Source organism: Coregonus lavaretus (assembly GCF_964263955.1).
Source record: "Coregonus lavaretus genome assembly, chromosome: 5".
In the NCBI taxonomy this organism is placed as follows: Eukaryota; Metazoa; Chordata; class Actinopteri; order Salmoniformes; family Salmonidae; genus Coregonus; species Coregonus lavaretus.
The window spans coordinates 49038557-49052307 of record NC_139992.1 but is presented as its reverse complement, the minus strand read 5'-3'; the positions used below and the strand labels follow the sequence as shown (position 1 = coordinate 49052307).

At 44.5% G+C, this 13751-nt stretch overlaps 1 protein-coding gene across 2 annotated transcripts in view; it reads right to left on the bottom strand.

The window, feature by feature from the left end:
- Positions 1 to 814: 814 nt before the first annotated feature.
- LOC311129048 (plasma membrane calcium-transporting ATPase 1-like) overlaps positions 815 to 13751 on the bottom strand; it is a 63090-nt gene continuing 50153 nt past the window's right edge. The window contains exons 16-22 of one of the 2 annotated variants that reach the window (XM_084161308.1): positions 13307 to 13498; positions 9374 to 9587; positions 8094 to 8305; positions 7339 to 7446; positions 6496 to 6684; positions 5673 to 5765; positions 815 to 3433 (exon numbers count right to left, since the gene is read on the bottom strand). In XM_084161308.1, coding sequence (XP_084017434.1) covers positions 3065 to 3433; positions 5673 to 5765; positions 6496 to 6684; positions 7339 to 7446; positions 8094 to 8305; positions 9374 to 9587; positions 13307 to 13498 — 1377 coding nt within the window. In that variant the 3' untranslated portion in view covers positions 815 to 3064. The remainder of the gene's footprint in view (positions 3434 to 5672; positions 5766 to 6495; positions 6685 to 7338; positions 7447 to 8093; positions 8306 to 9373; positions 9588 to 13306; positions 13499 to 13751) is intronic. The other variant, XM_084161307.1, reaches the window with a different exon arrangement.

The following is a 13751-nucleotide window of genomic DNA, read 5'->3' as shown; positions in this document are numbered from 1 at the left end:
ATCCTACTGATAATCAGTGCCATAATATCTCTAGCTGATTATTAAAATGAGACAAGGTCAATGTGGTATATATATATGATTATATTATCCTATATTTTTCTTCTCCATGCATGAGGAAATCACCGATCTGCAGCCATCCAGTGGACGAATTGTTAGTGGCAGGTTACTAGTTTCCGCGTATCTTTCAAAACCCACCCAGACGTACCACTAGATGGCAATGTAAGACAACTAAAGCACTAAGCAGACGTCTGACAGAAGTAGGGTTTCATTACAGGCAGAATCATACTATTATTAAAGGACACGTTAACTTTTTTTTAACCAAATCTGTATTTTGGATGTTATAGAAGTTTCCGGAAACTTTTTATTTTTTTAGATTTCACTTCGATTTGAGAAACATATCCCACCAGCGATAGACTTACTCATGCTGTCACAGGCACAGATAAAACATGAACAAAGGATCCAAAACCCAAATACGTCCTTTTGGAAACTGCAAAGCTCTCAGTGGTCCACGTCTTTAGACGTTATACAAATGAAATTGTGTCATTCCGAAGTTTATCTGCAACCTTCTATTCCATTTTGTTGGCCTTGAGGAATACTTTTCCATGTGCATAGGCTATGTGCCTTTTTCATCCAAAATACCGATTTTTTTTTAAAGTGCACTTGTCCTTTAAGGTGGCCTGTTATGCATGATAAATGAAAAACATGACTGTATTTAGGCTAAATATCAATTTTTTATTTTTAAAAACCATACACATTACTCGACAAGTTTCAAATGTAAATCCAATCACGATAATCATTTAAATTACTCAAGAAAAACAGACGAAGTAGTTTTTATTTCCAAATGTTAAGATAAAAAATAATAATCCATAAAACAGATGGATAAACATTCATTCCCGTTACAGGAAGAATCTACAGAACAAATTTATGGATTCTTTTTTCTTCCCATTTCTCATTTTTGCAATCTCAAGATGCTTTTTTATTTGTAAAAACACAAGGAAAACAATTTATTCCCAAAATATAATTGTCATTGAGCAACTACTGAACATATCCCTTTCCTCCCTGTCCCCCCCTCTCTTGGCCCACTACACCCAGCTTTGGGTGAGAGGTCTAAACAGGTGAGGGACTTAACAGTCAGAATCATCTGCACCCTGCTGCCTAAACAAAAACAACCCAACATGGCTGACAAGCTACTTCACAACATTTAAAAAATGTGTTAGTATTTTGACCACAGGCCTATATAAAAGCCTAGTCTCCTATTTCATACCATTTGCCACCCTGAGAAAAATATTCCTATCATCAGAACCAATTGCAACCCTTTTTATTGAGCGCCCCACCCAGTCCCAAATGTTCCATTGTGTAATTTGTGTCAAACCCCAAAACTCTGGTTCAGTAGGTTGAAAGTTATCGTCTGCGTTTCCATAAAAATACAAAGGTACAATTTGTATGGTTGTCTGTATAAAAATGTTCCCAAGGGAGGTGTTATGAAACAAAGTACCCCTGTGCAGTTACCAGTGTATGCCTAATCTTCTTATTCTTTAAAAATGTGTATGTGTCAATCTTTTAGTTTTTCCAGTATATCAGGTGTCAAAAATATTCTACAAACAAATCAAATGCAGCAACATTTATGACTGTGAAAGGAGTCTTAGGAGGGGGGGGGGGTTGATTTTTAAAACATCAACAACCCAGAAATTGAGGGGGAATTTAAGTTTTCATAAAAATAAATGAAAATAATTGAATAAAACATGAAAATAATCCACTTGCTTTTTTTTTTTTTTACCAATACAATATTTTACTACCTAAAGACCAAAAATGTGAAGTTAAAATGTTTTCTTAATTTATAGAATCCGTTTTAAATTCAACCCTTTTCTATGCCTGAGTAAACAATATTGGCAGGGCCTGAAGTTTCGCTGAGTAAAAAAAAAGAAAAACAGAACTGATTCTCAATATGATGACCAACTGCCAAACTCCCTTTATGAACTCTTAAAGTGTAAAAAAATACTATGATTTTAATACCCCTCCCCTTAACCCACAATTAAGGAAATGAGAAACAGGACTTTTGAGTTTCCCTGTGAACGAGAAAAATGGAACATTGAAACTGCTAAAGCAATGAACATGGTAAATATTTATAGAAATGTGAATGGATAGAGTCCCTTGGTGGTTCTTACCCCTTCCCTCTCCTGTTGAAACTCTCCACCCCCCCCCAATGGACCGCTTCGCTATACAAGCCTTAGTGTTTATCTGTTTGGCTAGAAGGTTTCAATTTATCTACAAATATATAACAAATAAAAATTGCAGGCAAAAAGAGTTAAGTTTCAATAGAAACACCCTTTTTTCCTGAAAATACAGCAGTATCTGAAATAGTCCTCTTATTCAATGTTTTACTCTGTCCCTCATTTTTCTGCATCGTACGTCAGGAAGCTCTTTCGTCTACAAACAGAAAAAAAGTATCTACAAACTTTGTAAACAGACCTGCTTTTTCCAAAAACATAAATAATTAAAAATATTAACAGCCAATGGAGCAGAAAAAACTTTTCTGAATGAGCAAGGGCCAAAGACATAAATATACAACACCATTCAGATAAAGAGAAGCTAAAGGTTGTCTTTAATTTCATACAGCTGATCTTCAAGCCAGGAGGAGGACCTCCACCCTCATAAAAATAATAATATTACAAAAAAAAAAAAACAGGTCACTTTCAATCTGAGTTTATATTCACCCCTCTTGCACCAAGAACAACCTAAAAGTTATCAATGAGGGAGGGGTGGAGACAAAAGAAGCCCGCACATTGCCAGAGGGGTATTTTTTAAAGAAAATACAATTTCTAATTAAATAAAAGAAAATCATCAAAACCAAACCCTACATTCTCGTGAATGTTTGCTCTTGTTTCAGTCCAGCCCAAGCTCTAAGCTTACAGAAGACTATCCGCTCTCCATTCCACTCTCCCCCGCCTTTCCTCTTCTCCTCTGCCGTCTCTCCTCCTCCGAGGCGAGCTCCTCGTCGTGGGTAGAAAAGTGGCCGTGGTGGTGGTAGTAGTAGTGGCTGAGGGGTGGGGGAGCTGGCTCAGAATCAGAGGGAGGTCTCCAGGCTGTGTAAGGGGCTCCCTGGGGCCGAGGGGGTCCCTGCTGCCTTGTTGCCCTCCACGTAGAGGTGGTTGTTGCCGCTCTCCACTGCATTATTGTTCTGGTTGGGTGAGGGCGTCGGCTCGAGTGACGGGGAAGGAGGGGTGGGCGTGGCGTTGCGGGGGGAGGCGGAGTTGCGCTTGGTGGGGGCATCATCCTCGGCGTCGGTGTCGTCGATGAGGGGGATGGAGGGCTCCGAGTCCTCTATCCTGAACTCTGGGTGGGTCATGAAGTTGTGGATGGAGCTGCGAGACTCTGGTTTCTCCAGCCCCTCATAGGGGGACAGGGAGCTGCGGAATGCATTCACTACCCGAATCTGTTGGGGGGAGGGAGGGTAAGGGGGACACACAGTCAGTCTCAACATAGAATCATACACACATACATTTAGCATTTTCAATTGCAGTTCAAACCATGGACACAAAATAAATGGGGCTTTGTTTTTAATGGGTCAATTGCGGTGAGTTTGGGACGGGGGACATGAAAAAACACCATTGATTTTGTTGTGAAACTCTCAACAAGACATGCAAGTATGCAGTGAGGACTAGTCCCGGAGGCTACGGTCAATCGGTGTGTCGTTGTCAACCCTGATCACTTTTGTTACCGTCTTTCCTCGGACTGAGACCGAGCACTCAGTGGTGGAAGAAACCAGTCAACAGTTAGTGGGTCGTGGGACATATGTCTCTTACCGTCGGCTTTCACACCTCAAGAAAACTCTCGGGATTCAACAAACCATTGAGAAAACAACGCAACTGTTTTGAGGGGAGTAGTAGTAGTAGTAGTAAATATCATTTAAAAAATCCAGCTCCAAAAATCAAACCCTCGGTTCATGTTATTCAAAATGCAAGAAAAATCGAGGCATGTTCTGGGGCGATGTTCTGGACGAGAACACATCCATAGAGGACAGAAGCTTGGACACAGATAGGTTACTTGTTTTGGTCATGCTCAGGGGGAGGGAGGTGAGGAGGGTCAGTCACTGATTATGTTGATGTGGAGAAAACAAAAACTGCAGCAGCCAAGCAGATCTAAAGCTTATAGCTAGATACGCAACAGCACAAGAAACACTCAAACGGACTATATAGACTGAACCCATGCAGAGCGGTGCTACCTTGTGTTCAACAGTAGTAAACCTTTGAGTATAGCCCATGACACATTTCACAGAATCTAAGGAGGAATATGGTTGAGTCAGTAAGATTCGGGTGCTTTTTTGCTTCATTTTTTGGGGGTGACAACAGTGGACAGTACACACTTGCTATGAAAGAGGAATATTGAAATAAAAAGTATCAAATTATATCAATCCTAAATGTTAAGTGTTCTCATCAGCAAAGCACCTGGAAAGAGAGGGTTCATCATTTAGTGGGGAGATATGGCTTACACCCCAAAGAGACAAATTGAAATTAAAACATGGTCAAAACACTGCTCACTAGTATCAAAGCCTCTGAAGAAACATCACATCAGTTAATACAATCAATGTCTGCAACTGCAGGTCAGCCAGTCTAAAAGAGAACAGTTGAGTTCACACAGACACACTCCCTGGTAGAGAACAGTTAATACACAGACACACTCCCTGGTAGAGAACAGTTAATACACTCGGAACACATAACAAAGCCCTTAATCTGGGTCTAAGGAAAGAAGGTTCATTTGGGAAGGGATAGCCTTGGTTATTTGCGGGATGCTGAAAATTCCATTCCGGAGAGGACAGAGACATTCCAGGAGCCTCCTGCACACAGTACAGCAGCCCCCGGAATGTTCCACTGATTGTCTATTAGTTGGGCGACAAGGTAGCTGGAATACCCAGACCGACCTAACACTCTGGACTGGACTTCACCCTGGAAAGACCCTGAGAAAGAACCATGCCGGTCTAAAATGGAAAATATCATTATTGGTTACGTGGCAAATGTTGACCAACGTAACCAAAACATTGACAATATGTTGATTTGGAGAGAGAAATAACTCTTATTTGTTTATGCTCAGTCAGAGACAACCTCTGGTTTTTGGGGGGATTTTAGCAATACCATCTACCGTGACCATGGGCATATACTCAAAACATTTACACAGCTACTAGAGAGGGGGGCCAGAGCTGCGACAAGACCCATGAGAGCGCTAGTAGACAGGGGGGCCAGCCAGGGGGGAGGGGGGCACAGCAGCAGATGTGACCAGACAACAACCTCAATCCAACGTTCCTCTAGCTCCTCCCTCCCTCCTCTCCCCCAACCTCTATCTTCAGAGAATGAAGCAGAAGCAGGAACAGAAAACAAGATGTGACACAGAAAAAACCCTCAGGACTAGTGGTGACCTTGTGGGTGTTACAGTACATCGATATACACAGCAGTTATGTTTCCAAGCAACATGTGGTTGTTTTTTGTATTTTTTGAAGAAAAGTAGGGACAATTAAGAGTGAATGAATTCAACGTTAGGCGAGAGAGTAGAAGAGGACGATGTTAGATTTTCATGCACTAAGGAAACACACACTCACACCCCACAGTGGAAGAAGCGGTGTTGGCGTCAGTGGCAGTAGTAGAAAAGGCTACATGAGTAGGGCTAGAAACATTGGTTACATCGTGCTGTTGTTGGCTGGAGGTGGAGGGCTGCCGCCTTAGCTGGCGCTCCTGAAAGGAGCTTCCGCTCTGGAAGGCACTCACTACATCCATCTGCAAGGAATCAGATAGGGTGACAGGAGAGGATAGGGCCCAGAACCCACAGCAAGAGGAGAGAGGCAAGAGAGAGAGAGAGAGGAGAGCGAGAGGAGAGAGGGGAGCGCGAGAGAGAGAGAGAGAGGGGAGCAAGAGGAGACCAAGAGTGGAAGAAACCAGAGAAAGAGAAAGGTGAGAGGAAGATGACAGAGAAAGAGAGAAAAGGCACCAAAATACAATAGAAATGTATATTTACCCCCTCAGAGAGACAGCAGTTGAGAGAGAGAAGGGGGGGGAAAGGCACTGATCTGAAGAAGGTTTCCCCAGAGCCTGATCTGACGCTTTACATTTACTCAGAAAAGAAATCATCCCATATTCAAATAACTTTCACACCTGGTCCTTTAAGATACCTGTACCGTTATTTTCTCTGCATTATGTGGTCTTCTCAGTATCACACAAAAAGGGGCATTTTCTTCATTGACCATTACATTAACATGATGTTCAACTCAGCTTGTTAGAAAGCCAGAAATAGAATAGGCAAAAAGGACCTTGCTTTAGCTTTCCAAAGCAAACAGGAAATCAAGTCAAAAGAAGGCTTCTGAGGGGAACATGCCAGCCGTTGATTCAAAGTGCTGAGAGGAAGGGGATGAGAAGTGCGTAGAGTGTTAACCATAACATAACCTTATGGCTTGTGATTCCTCTCTGCTGTGGTCGACATCGGTGGAGAAGCAGTCAAGGAGGACATTACCTGAGTCTGGATGCGGTTGAGGCCCCTGAACCAGAGGATCTGTCCACGGCGCAGCTCGCGCTCGGCGTGGTCAATCTCCTCCATGTCCTCCATGTCCTCCAGCTCCTCGTCGGGGATCTCCTGCCTCTGGGTGCCGTGGCCGGCAGACTTCAGGAACCTCAGACTTTTGGTGGGGATGGATGAGATCAGCTGGAGGGAGGAGAGGGCAGAGGGCTTATCAGAGTCCAAACCATGTCTGCAATATTGGACCGCAAATCCCATCTCTGCCACAGAGGACTGACTACTAACATACAGACAGCAAAGACCCAGATTACTAGTACATATGCAATGACAAGCTGGACTGCAACAGCTGCACAACAGGCACCCTCACACAATGTGCATCAGTTAACCGAACCACCAGTTTCCACAGGAAGTCAGCTCGGAAAATAAATGTGCCTGAGGCTAAAGTAATGGGTTGTTGTCTGGTGACAAAGCAATGTTTGGTCTGTGGTCATATCCGGCCATTTATTTGCTAGGGTCAGCATCACAAAATGCAACACCAATGAAATCACAATCAACAACATAATTAAAACAGGAGAAGGCCAACAGGAAATTGTAATGCAATAGATATTTCAGAAATAATATGACGGCGCTCAAATCAGGGATTCTAGATCCTTCTGTAAAAATCATCATCCAACTAGCCATTTCAATACAGTGTGGCTACCCAACACAGCCACATTGGGGCAGTAGTGTATCCCTGACGGATGGGGCCGTGTTGGAAAGTTACAGGTGACGCACTTGCAACTCACTGAGTGTGTGTGTGTGTGTGTGTGTGTGTCTGTGTGTGTGTCTGTGTCTTCTTACCTGACCCCAGAGGAGACTGCTGAAGCCCAGAAAGGTGCACCATAGCCACTGGTCGATGCTCAGGCCCACGCAGCTGAACGGTTTGCCTCCCCACTGCACTATGACTATCTGTGTGGCCGGAGAGGAAAGAAACACATTTAGAGGTCAAGCTCATTTTCATTCATGCCAATGGTTTCTTGGTTTCCTGGTAATTCCATTTTGACAGATGTGTGTTACAACGGTTTTCATGTGAACCATGTATGAATATGGTTTGGGTTTCGTTTTTCTTCATCCTTTATTTATTCAGGTCAGAGCCATTGAGATGGGACTCATTTAAGGGAGCCCTGGCCTTCTTATATATGGGGAAACATCTATATTCTTCCAGAAATGGACCCCCTTTCCTATACAAGTGTACTACTTTTGTAGCCTGCAGTCAGGCCAAATGTAGTGCACTATATAAGGAATAGGGTGCCATTTCAGACATAAACATCTGAAACCCTACCTCTTCAAAGAGTATCTTAAATTAACCCCACATCAACAACGTGCACTATTCTTTTCCTGCTAGTGCTGACTTTGCTGATAACTACTTTGAGGGGAAATGTACTGATACGACTGTGATATGTGGTTCTCTCACCTATCTTAAGATGAATGCACTAATTGTAAGTCGCTCCGGATAAGAGCGTCTGCTAAATAAAAAAAAATGTGTGTCTGTTTAAAGCAGTGAGCAACAGGCAGGCAGACATGCTACAGCCTGAAGACACTAGGCACTAAGTTACCTGGATGATGAAGGTGCCGAAGACGATGGAGCAGAAGATGAGGTTGTTGAAGATGCCATCGAAGACGTTGCGCTCGCCGTGGATCTTCCTGGCGTTGATCTCGTTGAAGAGCTGCAGGAGGACGAAGGTGTTGAAGATAATGGTGTAGTGCTCCGAGGGAGGAGAGTGGAGGGGCGCGTACCGCCCGCTGTCGATGTCAAAGATCTGCTCGCCTGGGAGGGGGAGGAGAGAGATGGGGAGATGAAGTGTTGGCCTACTAGTTTTTAAAAATATATTTCTCTGAATTTCATGGAAGGTCGCTACTCCCTTGTACATGACTGCTTAATTAAGGTCACTAATTAGTAAAGAACTCCCCTCACCTGGTTCTTTAAGTCTTAATTGAAAGTAAAAAACTAGCAGACACTAGGCCCTCTTTGGAATGATTTAAAGGTAGACTCAGCGATATGATGCAGAAAGTATAACAGCATAGTGGGTAAATTTCCGCAACTACTAAGAACGTTGAAGCACATGGCTCAACTTCACCGCTGTTTTGGTCCGGTGGCTACCACGCACTAACAGCGTTAAGCGAAACCCTTACACATGTGCAGATACTGTATGAGAGCGAAGTGTTGCATCTCGCTCATTAAAACATCTGCGGTGCTGCTCGTGGCAACATCATTTGGCTGAGTCTACCTTTAACCTTTATTTATTCAGTAAGTCCCATTGAGGTCAGAACACATATTTTACATCAAAAGACCTCTTTCAGATCAGTAAATTTCACTTAAACTTTCAAATGTTCTCGGCCTTCGAAAGGGAAGAGCCCAACCCTTTTGTCGACTGAGGTTAATCTGACACTGAAATGAGACTGGACAGCCCAATAAGATGGCAGCCCAGTCACTAGACAGTGTGGTCGACCTACTATTTTCCAAAAATACACCGGATTGGTGGAGTGAAATGTGTTGATCTACAGGGTCAGCAATAGTAGTACGGCGAACCCTGGAGCAAATTAGGGTTAAGTGCCTTGCTCAAGGGCACATCGATAGGTTTTTCACCTTGTCAGCTCGGGTATTTGAACCAGCGACCTTTCGGTTACTGGCCCAACGCTCTAACCGCTAGGCTACCTGCCGCCCTAGTTAAGGTTGTAGTAGTTAAGGTGCTACGATCAGCGAGCCAGTCGATCAAGACCGCCTCATACCCATGTGAAATTGAATGGCATATGGTAACCCGTTTCAGCTCAGTGTGCAATTAAAGTGAGATACAATCAGTGAGGCAGATAATGCACACACGCTCCAGTCATTTACCTACGAAGAGAAGGGTGAAGATTATGATGAGCTGGTAGACTCCGTGGCCCAGGATGTTCTTCATCATGGTGCGGGAGATAAGGGGCTTGTTGCGGCCGTACGGCTTCCTCAGCAGGAGAGACTCGGTGGGGGGCTCGGTGGCCAGGGCCAGGGAGGCAAAGGTGTCCATGATCAGGTTCACCCACAGCATCTGGACAGCTTTCAGTGGAGAGTCCTGGAGGGAGAGAGCGAGAGGGTGGTAGGAAAAGGAGAGGGGAGACAGAGAGGGATGGTGGTAAGAAGGAAATGGAGAGGGGAGGAGAGAAAGGGGGTGTGAAAAAGAGGAGAAGGAGAGAGAGATAGAGGACAGAGAAGGGAGTTGAAAGAGGAGGAGATAGAGAAAGCGGGGGAGAGCAGGACAGAGTGAGAAAGAGGAAAAATAAATGGATTACTCATGCAGTCACTACTACTTACATAACATCCTCCACACTATCCCAACGGCAGACTGCCGACACACTGCACAAATCCAACCAACGCATTAAAAGAAGCGCAGGCCATAACACGAAGCGCCGATGCTGCCTGAGCAGTGATCATTGAAAGCTTAGTCTTCAGTAGCCCACACACTGCTCAGAAATGACACACAAGCAGCTATACAGTGTCCACTTCCTGACTCACCAGAGCTACTCAGGCTCCATTACAGAGGCAAACCACTTCACACCAGCAGAGGAGCTAGCGAGCTACATACAGTGGGGAGAACAAGTATTTGATACACTGCCGATTTTCCTACTTACAAAGCATGTAGAGGTCTGTAATTTTTATCATAGGTACACTTCAACTGTGAGAGACGGAACCTAAAACAAAAATCCAGAAAATCACATTGGATGATTTTTAAGTAATTAATTTGCATTTTATTGCATGACACAAGTATTTGATCACCTACCAACCAGTAAGAATTCCGGCTCCCACAGACCTGTTAGTTCTTCTTTAAGAAGCCCTCCTGTTCTCCACTCATTACCTGTATTAACTGCACCTGTTTGAACTCATTACCTGTATAAAAGACACCTGTCCACACACTCAATCAAACAGACTCCAACCTCTCCACAATGGCCAAGACCAGAGAGCTGTGTAAGGACATCAGGGATAAAATTGTAGACCTGCACAAGGCTGGGATGGGCTACAGGACAATAGGCAAGCAGCTTGGTGAGAAGGCAACAACTGTTGCCGCAATTATTAGAAAATGGAAGAAGTTCAAGATGACGGTTAATCACCCTCGGTCTGGGGCTCCATGCAAGATCTCACCTCGTGGGGCATCAATGATCATGAGGAAGGTGAGGGATCAGCCCAGAACTACACGGCAGGACCTGGTCAATAACCTGAAGAGAGCTGGGACCACAGTCTCAAAGAAAACCATTAGTAACACACTACGCCGTCATGGATTAAAATCCTGCAGCGCACACAAGGTCCCCCTGCTCAAGCCAGCACATGTCCAGGCCCGTCTGAAGTTTGCCAATGACCATCTGGATGATCCAGAGGAGGAATGGGAGAAGGTCATGTGGTCTGATGAGACAAAAATAGAGCTTTTTGGTCTAAACTCCACTCGCCGTGTTTGGAGGAAGAAGGATGAGTACAACCCCAAGAACACCATCCCAACTGTGAAGCATGGAGGTGGAAACATCATTCTTTGGGGATGCTTTTCTGCAAAGGGGACGACTGCAACGTATTGAGGGGAGGATGGATGGGGCCATGTATCGCGAGATCTTGGCCAACAACCTCCTTCCCTCAGTAAGAGCATTGAAGATGGGTCGTGGCTGGGTCTTCCAGCATGACAACGACCCAAAACACACAGCCAGGGCAACTAAGGAGTGGCTCCGTAAGAAGCATCTTAAGGTCCTGGAGTGGCCTAGCCAGTCTCCAGACCTGAACCCAATAGAACATCTTTGGAGGGAGCTGAAAGTCCGTATTGCCCAGCTACAGCCCTGAAACCTGAAGGATCTGGAGAAGGTCTGTATGGAGAAGTGGGCCAAAATCCCTGCTGCAGTGTGTGCAAACCTGGTCAAGACCTACAGGAAACGTATGATCTCTGTAACTGCAAACAAAGGTTTCTGTACCAAATATTAAGTTCTGCTTTTCTGATGTATCAAATACTTATGTCATGCAATAAAATGCAAATGAATTACTTAAAAATCATACAATGTGATTTTCTGGATTTTTGTTTTAGATTCCGTCTCTCACAGTTGAAGTGTACCTATGACAAATTACAGACCTCTACATGCTTGTTCTCCCCACTGTACGTATTAGCGGCTTAGCATGCTAGCAGAGCAGCTACCTACATACATTATACATCCAAAAATTAGCAGCTTAGCATGCTAGCAGAGTGGCAAGCTACACACACGTAAACACATTAGCATCTATAGTAGCATACAGTGTGTGTGTGTGTGCGCGCGCGCACCCGTGTGGCCCTCTAGTAAATGCTCAGCCACTCATTGCTCATGATCCCAAAATTACAGCACTGTTGGATAATGCACTCAGCTCGGGCCCAGAGCTTTAAATAGCTGTTTGTTCCTTTTCTATTGCAGGCCCATTTACCATTGTTTTATGCTTGGTTGAGCACTGATTTGGCGGCTGCTGTGACCGACAGGTCAAATAGGGGCAGATGATTGCTACCACTAGTCACAGAGAACCTGAAAAGTAGGACCTATTTCAAAACCTGCTCTGATCCAAGGGAATACATTAGAATAAATTGGTTGCGGTTTCCAACGTGCAGTGCACCATTTTGTACTGCCTCAGTCATTGTTGATACACACACACACACACAGATCATAGACTTCAGTCATAGGTGAGAAAAATCTTGCCATTCAAGCTAAGGGAGGATAGATCCTGGAGCTGCACCTAAGAACCAAACCCTCTATTCCTTCTACAAACTCCCCTCTGAATGCAAATCAAATCCAAGAGCACAGCGATTCGTTTTTCTCCATATCACATACAGTGAGTCATGTCCGCTCTATTCATGACATTTCTATCTGCAGCTTCCCACATCACCGGCGTTTCCATACCTGTATGATACAGGATCCGGTGAAGGCCATGATGATGGCCACCACGTTGACAGTGAGTTGTGTGTGTGTGTGTATACACTGAGTGGACAAAACATTAAGAACACCTGCTCTTTCCATGACAGACTGACCAGGTGAAAGCTATGATCCCTTATTGATGTCGCTTCTTAATTCCACTTCAAATCAGTGTAGATTAAGGGGAGGAGACAGGTTAAACAAGGATTTTTAAGCCTTGAGACAATTAAGACATGGATTGTATCTGTGTGACATTTAGAGGGTGAATGGGCAAGTCAAAAGATTCAAGTGCCTTTGAATGGGGTATGGTAGTAGGTGCCAGGCGCACCGGTTTGAGTGTCTCAAGTGTTTTTCACGCTCAACAGTTTCCCGTGTGTATCAAGAATGGTCCACCACCCAAAGGCCAACTTGACACAACTGTGGGAAGCATTGGAGTCAACATGGGCCAGCCTCCCTGTGGAATGCTTTCGACACCTTGTAGAGTCCATGCCCCAATGAATTGAGGCTGTTTTGAAGGCAAGGTGTTCCTAGTGTTTTGTACACTCAGTGTATGTGTGTGTTAGGGATTATATATTTTTTGGAGACCTGCTCACGCAGCGCGAGAGAGAGCTGGTGTGCTGCGCTCTGCTTGTTTCAGCAGAAGGTGGGAGAGGGGCGGGAGAGGAGAGGAGCAGGTGTGTGTGACAGTCTGCATGTGTGGCATGGAGGGAGAGAGAAAGTAGCTAAACCGACACGCGATAATTATATTTTAAGACGAAGCCTTTTCATTTTAAAAATAGGCCTATATATTTTTTTCTTCTTACAAATGAATACTCTCTCAAGTAGTGGAATACTAACGTCCGTTGGGATATTTGAATAACCGTGCCCATCCCTAGTTTGTGTGTGTTACCTGCGTGATGCAGGCGCCGGTGAAGGCCACGATGACAGCCACTACGTTAACGGTGAGCTGAAACTGGAGGAACTTGGAAATGCTGTCGTAGACATTGCGTCCCCACATCACCGCCTTGACGATGCTGCTGAAGTTGTCGTCCGTCAGGATGATGTCAGATGCCTCCTTGGCCACGTCCGTGCCAGCGATACCCTGCAGGTGACACACATTCACATAAAGTTCTATATTCAATTTATGCAGAGCTCGTGGTCTAGCATTAACACCCCCCTGCTCTGGATACACATACATCTCTCCCAGGAGACCGGCGTTCAATCCCCACTCCAAACCTTCATACGGTTTCTCCATATCCCTGTCTACCCCTCTGTCCATTCATAACGGTCTCATTAAGTCAAAATGCGTAAGAGAAACAAGTTAGATATTCAAGTAGTCGTAGCCCTATACACAT